The 13177-nt window shown below is 41.6% G+C and overlaps 1 protein-coding gene across 5 annotated transcripts in view; it reads right to left on the reverse strand.

Annotated features, from left to right (window-relative positions):
* Positions 1 to 155: 155 nt before the first annotated feature.
* The window catches only part of PLEKHA2 (pleckstrin homology domain containing A2), a 91881-nt gene continuing 78859 nt past the window's right edge, over positions 156 to 13177 (reverse strand). For all 5 annotated transcript variants that reach the window (XM_050801331.1, XM_050801329.1, XM_050801332.1 and 2 more), the window contains 2 exons: positions 5069 to 5146; positions 156 to 4319 (listed from right to left, as the gene is read on the reverse strand). In XM_050801331.1, the coding sequence (XP_050657288.1) occupies positions 3957 to 4319; positions 5069 to 5146 (441 nt within the window). In that variant the 3' untranslated portion in view covers positions 156 to 3956. The remainder of the gene's footprint in view (positions 4320 to 5068; positions 5147 to 13177) is intronic.

Raw genomic sequence — 13177 nt, forward strand, 5'->3', positions numbered from 1 at the left:
TGAACCCAGGAGGCGGAGCTTGCAGTGAGCCAGGATCGCGCCACTGCACTCCAGCTTGGGCGACAGAGCAAGACTCTGTCTCAAAAAAAAAAAAAAAAAAAAAAGAAAGCTCACCCACCCGTGGTCAGAAGGTACTAGAAAAACACATGGCCATATTTCAGTATTTCACATGGTTTTATTACAAAACAAGCCACAAAACAGTTTTAGAAAAGTTTTGCTACATACCAATTAGGAGATCACATAAAATGAGAAGCGTAACAGTTTCCATGCACTCAGCCTAGTGCTTACTGCCAGTGCATTTCACAGCTGAAACATCACTGCTTTAAAACACAGAATCATGCTACCCCTTCATAAGCAGAGGGGGAGGAGGTCAAACAGTATGTTTTTGCCAAACATTGCTTTATCTGAACTCTATCTAGTATAAAGGACTGGCTGCCGCAGGCAATAACAGAGAGAGGGAAAAGGAACAAAGGAAGAAAACGATGCTGGCAGACAAGATTTAATAAACCTGTCCACTTCCAACATGTCTAAAGTTTATAAACAAAGCTCACTTGGGGACACTCAATTTCCAAAATGCTGTGACCTCCACATATGTTATCTGATTTACGCTGAAAACAAACCTACTAAATTCTACCCCTCAACTACTGAACCTGCTATTTATTCATGGGGTCCTTTTAGCCCATATAAGAGTATATTTATACTCAGAAATAGAAAAGAAAAAAACTTTTGCTTCAAGTAGACTAAGAAGCTGGACCTTAAAACTACTTTCTTTCTCGTGGGAGCTGAGTATTCAACTCAGAAATAGATGTATAACTCCAGTATTCTGACCTGACACCAATCTCCATAATGCATGGCTCAATAACTTTATGATGTCTCACTTAACACTAAAGGCCAAATTATTTTTATCAACCATCAGCTGATATTGAGTAAGCAAGTCTTTTGAAGCTTTCAAAAGTAATGGATGGTGGCCAGGTGTGGTGGCTCACACCTATAATCTGAGTTCTTTGGGAGGCTGTGAGGCAGGAGGATCACTTGAGCCCAGGAGGTCCAGGCTGCAGTGAGCCATGATCAGGCCACTGCACTCCAGCCTGGATGACAGAGTGAAACACTGTTTCTAAAAATAAAAATTAAAGAATAATGGATGGCATTATTCTGCCATAGGGAAGACCACCTGAAATACTGTTACACACAGTAGGTCAAGACCACTTCAAAAGCCTTATGAAAACAGCACAACTCAGGCAAGGCTTTTATTCCACAAAGAAAATGCAGTACATTTTTTAGTTCCTTTAACAAAAAACTCAGATTTACTCCAGAGCCTATGCACTTAGTCACCAATCTATACTGCATCCCCACCCTATTTTTTCCATTTGGTTCAATTTTATACATTTAAAACTAACTGCTTTGGTCAAATACATACCATCTTTGGTTCACATTAAAATATTATGGTTTAAAACTGGCCAGAAGTTAAGAAACATCAACAAAATAGGAAGTTTGAAATACAATTTAGGAATGAGAATGGTTTCAGAGCTTGTTTCACTGAAGATAATAATTTATCTCATATTGAACTACATTAACAATGTTCTGGCCAGGTGCAGTGGCTCACACCTGTAATCCCAGCACTTTAGGAGGCCGAGGCAGGAGGATCACTTGAGCCCAGGAGTTTGAGACCAGCCTGGGCAACATAGCCAGGCCCTGTACATATAAAAAAATTAAAAATTAGCCAGGCGTGGTAGCACAACCCTGTAGTCCTAGCTACTTGGGAAGCTAACACGGGAGGATTGCTTAAGCCCAGGGGTTCAAAGTTATGATGAACTATGATCACACCACTGCACTCTAGCCTGGGTAAGAGAGTGAGACCCTGTCTTTTAAAAATTAAAAACAAGCAATGCCCTAATGTGGAATTCCCAAGTGTCTGCCAATTGACAAGAAGATTTCCATTTGACAATCTTAGTGTCCTCGTTTCCCTTTATCAGGATAATACCATATGGATTCTAAATATGTTTAATGTAACACATTCTCGAGAGATCTTGCTGAATAAGAAATCAGATTATAATGGCCAATTAATGTAGCAATAGTAATCTATCAGATAATTTATTTAAAAGAAAAGAAAGACAGAGATAAATGGGTAGATTTTCACAATGTAAACACCAAAAGAGGACATCTTTTCCGTGAGTCAGGGAATATTTAAGGAGATCTCACAAGTTCCCATTTTCATTAGATCCACATCACATATTTTGTGCTTTCTTTGAATAGCCAAAGAATTTTCTTTGGGAACATATGAGAGTAAAACCAGAGCTAAGGAGCTATAAGAATTTGGAATGGCTTCTTGAAATCATGCTGCTCCAAGTATGTCGTAATCACTCATAAATAACTCCCAAACCAAGAATTTCTGAGGGCAAAAGCACACCAGCGTGTACGGGAAAGGCAGAGGAAGGGATGGAAGGGAGAGAAAGAGGGAACAGTGTGGATTTCCTGTTTTATACCAGGACAACTAGGCCAAACTCAGTTTAAATGAATAGCTCCAAAGCAGTGCAGTCAGAAAAAGTTCTCAGTGTGACACAGACTTCAGGGAAACAACATGTCCTGAAAGAAACATGATTCCCCTCAAGCCACTAAGGATTTTCTCATCAAGTGTTTTCACCTCTGCATTAGATTTGGACACACGAAGAGGAGAGCATTTACTCAGGTAAAAATAGTTCTCTTAGTCTCTTCCTCTAGTCACTAATTTTTAACTTAAAAATACAATTGACTGATCTAGCTTATAAAAGTTACCGACAGAAATAAGCTAAGTTCTCTCTTCTTTTGAATGCTGGCAGCAATTCACCATATAAATTGGATGGAAGAATTCTCCCAGGGACACTGGAAATAGTATCTTTTTGTCAAATGGAAGGAGGTACGCCCTAAAATTTGGGTGGGACACTCAATTTTCTTTTATTATTTGAGATGGAGTTTCACTCTTGTTGCCGAGGCTGGAGTGCAATGGCGTAATATTGGTTTACTGCAACCTCCACCTCCCAGGTTCAAGTGAATCTCCTGCCTCAGCCTCCTGAATAGGTGGGATTATAGGCCTGCACCACCATGCCTGGCTAATTCTGCATATTTTTTAGTAGAGGCAAGGTTTCAGTATGTTGACCAGGCTGATCTCGAACTCCTGACCTCAGGTGATCCACCTACCTCAGCCTCCCAAAAGTGCTGGGATTACAGGCGTGACCCACCACGCCCACCCAACAATCAATTTTCTAGGCTCTTTTATCTAAAATCTCTGGCCAGCAACTCATAACCTCTAAATCAATGTTTCTATGCCAAGCTTCTTTCATTAAAAATCTCTCTCTCTCTCTCTAGATTCTTTTTGTATCTCTTCATGTTAAGTACATGGAAACTCATCCTATTACAGGGTCTGATCATGCAAGCACACAAGGCTTCATTCAAAGGGCAACAGCAAGAAGAAAGAGAAAGCAAGTTTGCAAGGGTACAAAACACACAGTGCTTAAGATTAGACTAACGCCGGCCCATTCCAAAAGAGCTGCGAGGCACCTGGACTGAAAACCAAATGAAAAAACTAAAACAAGGACAAGGAAATAAAACTTGGTCAGTGGTGAAACTGGACTTCCAGCCCCCTCTGGAGAGGAGCTGCTAAAATAATCCCTCTCCAGGAAGACCTCGGAATAGTCAGAATAGAATAGGTAGCTTCCTCTCCACGGAGTATGCCTACAGGTCTAACCTAGTGACTTCCCCAAATTAAATACACTGCACTGATATCACGCACACACACACACACACACACATACACACACACACACACAGCCAGCTGGATGGGCCCCTCCCTCCCAAAGAACATCCACAGGAATATGAGTGACATAAAGGCCTCTGACTACCCTCCAATAAGGTAGAGAAACTGAGTCACAGTCTCCTTCTCTCAAGTCTTCCCTCCCTCCCTCCCACGGCACTGTGCTCCATCACACATCAGAGGTCCGTATGTTTTCATCATCAAGGTTGAACATAAATGGCTTCTCTTTGGGGTGCTGGGGCTCCGATCTGTGCCTTATCCTGGAGCTGGGCAGCACCCCAGCAGTGCTGCCCTCCCCAGGACGAGGCGTGAACAAAGAGTCCTCTGAAGCCTCCCCAGCTGGAAGCAGCTTCTCCCCAGTCTGGGGGACAGGTGTCCAGGGCTGCCAGGAGGAGGCTACAGAGGGGGCTTTGCAGAGGGCTTTCTTTTCCTCCAATGGTGGCCGCCCCCTGCACAGGATAGAGTTGGGCCCACTTGAAAGGCTGGAAATTCCAGGTCGGGTCAAAGAAATGGATCTAGAAAAGGACGTTTCCTATAAAATTAAAAGGAAGAAAAAGACACAACAAAGTTAGGGCTTTTCAGACAATGTTTATCACAGAGTCCCAGGAAGAGTACCCAACCAGGATCACCACCTCGTAGGTCCAGGGACGCTTGCCTACAAAAATGAAAAACGGTCAACGGGATTCACTCCAGATATGTCAAGGTCAGCCTGGCAGTGAGACTTGCAGGACATATCAGAAACTCTATTTCTCGGCCGGGCGCGGTGGCTCATGCCTGAAATCCCAGCACTTTGGGAGCCTGAGGCGGACGGATCACCTGAGGTCAGGAGTTTGAGACCAGCCTGGCCAACATGGTGAAACCCCATTTCTACTAAAAACACAAAAAAATTAGCCAGGCGTGGTGGCATGCACCTGTAATCCCAGCTACTTGGGAGGCTGAGGCAGGAGAATTGCTTGAACCCAGGAGGCAGAGGTTGCAGTAAGCTGAGATCATGCCGCTGCACTCCAGTCTGGGCAACAGAGTGAGACTCCGTCTCAAAAAAAAAAAAAAAAAAAAATCCATTTCTCTATCCAACCCTACCTCATCTCCTCCCACAACCAAAAAGAGAAAAATAAAAATGTGTACCCAAATTAGTAGAATGAGAAAAACAAGCAAGAGAGCCTGAGGCTTCAGCTGCATCTCAGGACAGGGATGCTTGCCTACATCACCAAATAAAACATGCCTGCCCGAGGGGAGTTCATCTCTGAGTTGACACTGTGCAACAGAAAGGAACTGACTTACTCTGGGGTGGCACTTGAGGGCCTGGACAGCTGCCCCAATCTCCTTAATCCAGCTGTGCATGTCTTCTGGACTGTCCGCCTGCAAAACATCCAAGGCTCTTACCAAGAAATTTTAGGCACTGTGATTTCAGCTTCCAAGTCTCTGACTCAATATTAAGTTTATAAAATTACACCATTAGGGGTGGAAAGCATCTCAGAAATCATCTAGTCCAGTAGCTTTCACACTTTTAAGGACATGTTTTCCCTGTATTATCTTATTTGACACCCAATAAATAAAACTGCTCAAAGTGGAGCTGCTCTGAAATGGGGTACAGGCTGTGGGGAAGGGGAAAGTTTAAGACCCCATTCCCCTGCTAAAGTCCGTCACTCCCTCCGGAAAACAAATGATCCAGTCTAGCCTCCTAGTTTTACAAAAAAGGAAAATGAGGCCCAGAAAGCCAAAGCCCAAGGTTTATGGCTGATAGAGAGTCGAGTTCTCCTCACTCTCAACATAGCTGCCTTTCTACTGTAACTATCGGAACAGAATAATCCCACTTTCAATTCCAGCCCTATTAAAGCCAAATCCTACTGTAAATCCTCCAAGATATGTATTGCCTTCAGAAATGGGGCTTTTCGCAGAATATAAGCTACTGGGTCTGTTTTGAAATTTACAAGGAACTCAAACAACTCAACAACAACAAAACCCTAAATCATCCCATTAAGAAGTGGAGGCCAAGCGCGGTGGCTCATGCCTGTAATCCCAGCACTTGGGAGGCCGAGGAGGGCAGACTACCTGAGCTCAGGAGTTCGCAATCAGCCTGGGCAACACGGTGAAACTCCGTCCCTAATAAATGACAAAAAATTAGCCGGGAGTGGTGGCGTGCGCCTATAGTCCCAGCTATTCAGGAGGCTGAGGCAGGAGAATTGCTTGAATGCGGGAGACAGAGGTTGCAGTGAGCTGAGATCACGCCACTGCATTCCAGTCTGGGCGACAGAGCAAGACTCCGTCTCAAAAAAAAAAAAAAAAAAAAAAAAAAAAAAAAAAAAAAGTGAGCAAAGGACATGAATAGTTTTCAAAACAAGACATACAAGTGGCCAAAAAGCATCTGAAAAAATGTTCAATATCCCTAATCATTGGAGAAATGCAAATTAAAATCATGATGAGATATCATCTCATACCAGTCAGAATAGCTATTATTAAGACAAAAAATAGATTCTGGCAAGGATGTGGGGAAAAGGACCGCTTATACACTGCTGATACGCATGTAAATTAGTGCAACCTTTATGGAAAGGAGTAGAGAGATTTCTCAAAGAACTAAAAATAGAACTACCATTCAGTTCAGCAATCCCACTAGTGGGTGTCTCTCCAAAGGAAAAGAAATCATTATATCTTCACACGTGCCCCCAAGCCTAAAATAAAACTTTAAATTTTTTTTAAGAAAATCATTATATCAAAAAGATACCTGCACCCGTATGTTTATTGCAGCACTATTCACAATAGCAAGGTCATGGACCCAACCTAAGTGGGTTGTCCATCAACAGAGGACTGGATAAAGAAAGTGTCCATCAACAGAGGACTGGATAAAGAAAATGTGGTGTACATATGTATAATGGAATACTACTTATCTATAAAAATGAATGAAATCATGTCTTTTGCAGAAATATGGATGAAACTATTATCTTAAGTGAAACAACTCAGACACAGAAAGTCAAATGCCACCTATTCTCACTTATAACTGGGAGCTAAATAATGTGAACACATGGACATAGAGTGTGAAGTAATTGTCACTGCAGACATGGGAGGGTGGGAGGGTGGGAGGTGGGTGAGGGATGAGAAATTACTTGATGGGTACAATGCACAATACTCAGGTGATGGTTACAGCGAAAGTCCAGACTTCACCAATAGGCAATATATTCACGTAACAAAACCGCACTTGTACCCCTTAAATTTATACAAAAAAAAGAGTTGTGACTTTGCTATTGTGAATAAAACTTTAAAAAAATTTTAAAGAATCGTGGGACTTGGAGCACCAAGCTTTACAATATGTGAAGGATGAAGCCGTTAATCTTAAGTATTTCCTCCCAGAAACAACCTGTAAACCCCAGAAGGGGGCAGCAGCGGCTCTATGAAAAAAGGGAGGAAACTCCAGCGGCCTCGCTACTGCAGGTGGAGCCTGTCCGTGCCCTCCAGCTTTATAGGGGTTGAGTTCAAGTGAACAGAGCAAACGCTGGCTGAGGACCCCACCCCGTGTTACGCGCTGCATCAGGTGCCAGACACAGAGATGCGACCAGGTGGAATCTCCAGAAATATGCCTGTTAGCCTTCCTCTGTCTCCAGCATCATCCCCTAACAGTCCCACCAAAATACACACTCGTGCATTGGTGTGCACGTGCAGATGTCTGTGCCACCACCACACAATAGCCCCCAAAGGTCTCCACATCCCCCTTCATCCTCCCCATCCCCAAAGTGACTCCTTCTCTTTGCATTCTATCAGGAAAAGACATGACCAGTAAAACAAAAATTCTCAAACCTGCATCCCTATCCCGTCCTGTCATCCCAAAACAAACCCTCCTTTGTTAGATGTGTGCAGGAGACACCTACAAAGGAAACCGTTCATGTCCTGGTGCACAAGGGCAAAAAGGGCATAGTGACATGAGGGCAAAAAGGGTATAGTGACAAGTGCCCAAAGCGAACATCTCTCTAACGTGTGCTCTACCTGCAAACTTACTAGCACTCCCTCCCCGCTTGACTTTTTCCAGTTACTTGACAATCTGGTGGTTTCCCAAGAAAAAGACAAACCCATCCTTGGTCCAAAAAGATCACCAGGATAAGGACTCCAAGAAGCTTCCAGAAGGTTCATTACAAATATCAGGGCTGGCCTGTTCCACAAGCTTAATTATTGAGGGAATTAAATGACCTCAATTAGGAAAAGCTGTTGAAATAGGGCCGGACGCATAGAATGGGCTCTGTAAGTAGCAGATATTATTGTTGTTTTCATTGTTATTGTATGATATGAGAGAAACAAATGAAGCCTTAAAAACCACCATTTACAGACAAGCGCATTGCCCTCTCCATAAGATCTTTTCTCGGTTTCCTCATCCTCAAACTGCAGATAATTCCTACCTCAAAGATCAAATCATCAAGATCAAATAAGATCATGTATTTGGAGGTGAAAAAAAGGTTATTTTGAATTTGAATGAGATGGACGTGATCGTCCATTAGGAGAAAAGCATTTATTAGAGATTTTCCTCCTAGGGAAACAAAAGATGATTTGGTAGGAGGCATATGAACTGAGGGAGAAACAGTCTCCTGTGTCACATAGGAGATCTGACATTTTCATTAAACAGTCAGGAACATCCCCAGGATGACAATCTGATAATCAGTTTCCAGGAGTGTTAAGCTATCTGCACGATCTTTCCAGCAGTCTAGTGAAATGCTCCCCACCATGTCAAATGCTGCCCCCACAGGCCACAGGCCACCTGCCTGGCTGCACTTTGAAGTACTGCCTCCCCACAAACTCCTTCTCCAGGAACTGTCGCACAGCAAGCCCAGGTGTCTTCACCCAGCCTCTGCTTAGCAAGAAATCACAGAATCACAGAAAACTAGGAATATCTTGATTTAGATGGGCCCTCAAGTGCAAGAATCAAAATACCAACTATTATTCTTGGATGACTACCTAACACAATTTGTTATTTTTTCCCTGTTTTCCTTTTTGCAAGTAATAAGGACTCATTAAAGATAACATAGAAAATAAATGTACAAAAATAAAAAATTGAAGTCGGCTGGATGCTGTGGTTCAAGCCTGTAATCCCACAACTTTAGAAGGCTAACGTTTAGAATGTGGGAAGATGGCTTAAGTCCAGGAGTTCGAGACCAGCATGGGCAACAGAGCAAGACCTCTTCTCCCTAAACTTTGCCAAAAAAAAAAAAAAGGAAATAAGAAAAAAATTAAAATTGCTTTAAAACCTCACAAAATTCTAAAATAACAACTGAGAGCAAATCCAGTCTTTTTGCTATTCATTTTTCTTTGTTTTCCAAAATACAAAGATACATTATATCTTGATTTTTTTTTTCAGTTAATAATAGAAGGATTTTTCCATGTTATCAGGTGTCTTTGTAAACATTTTCAGGGGATCCAAGTAGATATACTATGGTTCACTCACCTAGTCCTCTAAAACAGTGGTCCTCAACCTTTTCAGCATAGGGATCGGTTTTGTGAAAGACAATTTTCCATGAATGGGGAGGGGGATGACGGGTGGTTTCAGGATGAAACTGTTCCACCTCAGATCATCAGGCATTATATTCTCATAGGAAGCGCACAACCTAGATCCCTCACATGCACAATTCACAAGAGGGTTCACAGTCCTATGAGAATTTAATGCCGCTGCTGATCCGACAGGAGGCGGAACTCAGGCGATAATGTTTGCTCTCCTACTGCTCACCTCCTGCTGTGCGGTCGGGTTCCTAATAGGCCATGGATCAGTACCGGCCCACAGCCCAGGGGTTGGGGATCCCTGCTCTAAAATATATTTTGAATATTCCCTATTCTCCTCTTATATAAATAATGCTGCTACTCACATCTTTGGGGATAAAGCTTTTTCCATATTTAGGAATATTTAGGAATCCTCAGCTCCCGAGGCAATTACTAAATTAAAGAATTCACACCCTTTTAAATCTCTTGTTACATCTGGCCAGAGGGATTTCTGGCCAATAATATATATTTCATTTGCCAATATTTTTGTTACATGCCCCCTTGCTAGAATTAAATATTATAATTTTTAAAATCTTTGCTAATATGATAGGTAAAATAATTAAATCTCTTTCTTAAAACATTTAGTAATTAGTGAAGATGGAAATTGTTTACTAGTTATATTTCTTCCCTAATTCTCTAATTCCTTCTTAAGAACATTTTTTGGTCAGATAACCTACATAGTAACTCAGCCATGAAGATAAACGCTACCCCCTAGGAAATGTTATTTTAAAATACTGCTCAAAAAGAAAATCAGATATTGCAATTAATTCCATATGAGAAGAAACAATATTATTTTATTGAGATAATTACAACCTTTTTTTTATTTTTTAATTTTTTTTGGAGCAGCGTATCCTGGCCTCAAGCCATCCTCCTGCCTCAGCCTCCCAAAGTGCTGGGATTACAGGCATGAGCCGCCAGGCCTGGCCTATAAATCTCTCCTAGTAGTTTCAAGAACTGGGATTCATGAGAAACAAAAACTCAACGAAACTTCAAAATTATATGCAAAAATTATGGTTATGTACATATCTATTTTTATGGAAAGCCTGTGCGTAGCTTTTATCAAAATCTTAAAACCACATCACAAAGTAGCTTCATGAACCAGAGGTTTAAAAAAAAAAAAAAAAACCATAGCTGAAGTCTACACACCCATGATGAATTACCATGAGACTAAAAACATGCTTTAAACTCAGTAAAACAAAAAAGGAAGCGCCAAGGTCATAGCTTCATCTCTTCCTGGTGTGCTTATGTGTGTGCACCTGTTTCTGGAGCTTGGTTCAAAAGAAAAAGTAGGGTTTCTGTCCTTGAGGGCAGTTTTTGAGATGAGTGGGACAGAGGGTATTAAAATGAGTCGTTGCAGCCTGTAGTTTTATTGCAGTTCAGTGAGATTCTATTGACCATCTAACATAAACCCAGCACTATAATAGATACAATGGTTTGAAGCAATGAATTCTAGAGGCCATAAAGGCTTCCATATCTACCTCTGGTTACTGCCATTGCTGCTATTCAAAATTTTTAGGCAACTCCTCCTTCATTCTATTCTCCACCTCTGCAGCCCTCCTTTCCCAAGAATTAATCCTATCTCTGACACAGCCCTGCCGCATATGGTTGTGTAGATTGCACACTACATAGTTCTAGGTGACATCATTCACCCCGTAGTCTAAATTAAACAGTAGTATCTAAAGAGCTCTAATGCAACACTCTGCAACTCACTTGAGTTCACATATTGCTACCCTTGTCCTGACATAGCACCCTAGTTCCAACAATGGGGCTTATGCCAAGCTAAGCCCAGTTTGCACCACATTTCTCATTTCGAATAATTAATTTCCCTTTTGATAAACTGCCTAATTCCCTTGACCTTCTATGAATGGGAAATGGGGAAATGGTGACCTCTGCTTGCCTGGTATCTCAAGAATTGAAATGTGATTTTGAACTTTTGCCCAGAACTGAGAACTGTTTACCTGCTGACAAGCTTGCTGAAATCACTGGCCTTTCTACCTGCTTAGACACCTGGTTACTTCCAGATCTTGGATTTTTGGTCACCATGATCCATTTGCCAAGACACCCAGTTACCCCAAGTTGGTCTTTCCCAAGAGTCAGACTTTCCTGGTTGTCTGTGATCACACCCTCTACATCATGGGTTCTGAATCAGGCTGCTCTTATTTTTGTCTTTTCTTTTGGTTTACTTTTGTTTGTTTTTAGAGACGGGGGTCTCACTGGGTTGCCCAGGCTGGTGTCGAACTCCTGGGATCTAACAATCCTTCCATTTTAGCCTCCCAAAGTGCTGGGATTAGAGGTGTGAGCCACTGCTCCAGGCCTGGACCAGGCTGCTCGTAAACAACCCAAGTTGGCAAGTCTTGCTCCAGCACCTGGTGCTTCCTAGTTGGTTCCAATTCACTGGATTTATTATGATCCTGCACAAATAATTTACCTTCAAAGCCTTCATTTTCCTGTGTGTAAACTGGAGATAATTTCAGAGACGGCTGAGATTTAAGTGATAAAATTATACTACTTATAGTACTTATACTACTACAGTACTTATACTACAAAGTGATAAACTTTAACTTATACTACCTGTAAGTTGCTTAGCACTATGCCTGGGACATCTAGGTGTCCAAAAAATGGTAGCTTTTTGTTAACAGACAAGACTACTACAGTGTGAGAAATCACAGGGTACAAATTATACATAAATGTGACATCTGAGTTAAACAGTTAAACGACCAATACCTAAGTGGTTAGAATCTAACCCAAGTCTTTCTCTTCTGCCTAGGGAGTCTCCTCCACCACGATCTGCCTGCTCTTTGGTCTAGCTCTCTTAGATACTCAAGATGAACGTTCTTTCTGGCAGATTTACTGAGCATAACCTTGGGGAGCAGGTCAGAAGGACACTTTGGCACGGTGGGTAAAGCTGCCAGCACCTTAGGACCAAACTCTACCAGTAGTCATGTTATTTCACCTGTTGTGTGAAACACAATTTTTATTTATTTATTTATTTATTTATTTATTTATTTTTTTTTTTTGAGACAGAGTCTCACTCTGTTTCCCAGGCTGGAGTGCAGTGGTATGATCTCGGCTCACTGAAACCTCCGCCTCCTGGGTTCCAGCAATTCTCCTGCCTCAGCCTACCGAGCAGCTGGGATTACAGGTGTGCACCACCACACCCAGCTAATTTTTGTATTTTTAGTAGAGACAGGGTTTCACTATGTTGGCCAGGCTGATTTCAAACTCCTAACCTCGGGTGATCTGCCCGCCTTGGCCTCCCGAAGTCCCAGGATTACAGGGAGTGAGCCACCGTGCCTGGCCTAAAACACAATTCTTACTTAGAACAAATGACTGACATACAAATTGTCAGTTAAACTTATTCAGAGTTAGGTATTTGGTAGATTTTTATCCCCAAAATGAGTAAGTTTTGAGCTTTCAAAGCAAAAACTAGAATTTCAAAAAAACTTCCAGCTACCTCCATGAGCTTAATAGTTTTCTACACTCAAAGACTGTTAATGGTATTAGTGGTGATACCTTAATGATGTGATTTTGGATAGTACATAATAAAATGTGTCAACACTTTGAATATCTGCATACCTCAGTGAGACCATTACTTTCCGAATGACCAGGACATGCTGCTAAAAACCATGCATGGATAAAAAGTATCTATTCAAAGTGCAAAAGTGACCAATGGATTTTAACGTAAGAGTATAAAAATTTCTTGATATGGCTTCAGATTCTACATTGCACCTAAACGTTAAGAAATTAACATTTGTCAAGTTTTGGTATAGAATCAAAGAATATCCACAATTATCTTAAAAGGCTATTAAAATATTCCTTTTTTTCCAAATACACATCTGTGTGAGGCCAGATTTTCTCCATATTCTGCAATCAAAACAA

Source organism: Macaca thibetana, chromosome 8 (genome assembly GCF_024542745.1).
Source record: "Macaca thibetana thibetana isolate TM-01 chromosome 8, ASM2454274v1, whole genome shotgun sequence".
NCBI classification, from domain to species: Eukaryota; Metazoa; Chordata; class Mammalia; order Primates; family Cercopithecidae; genus Macaca; species Macaca thibetana.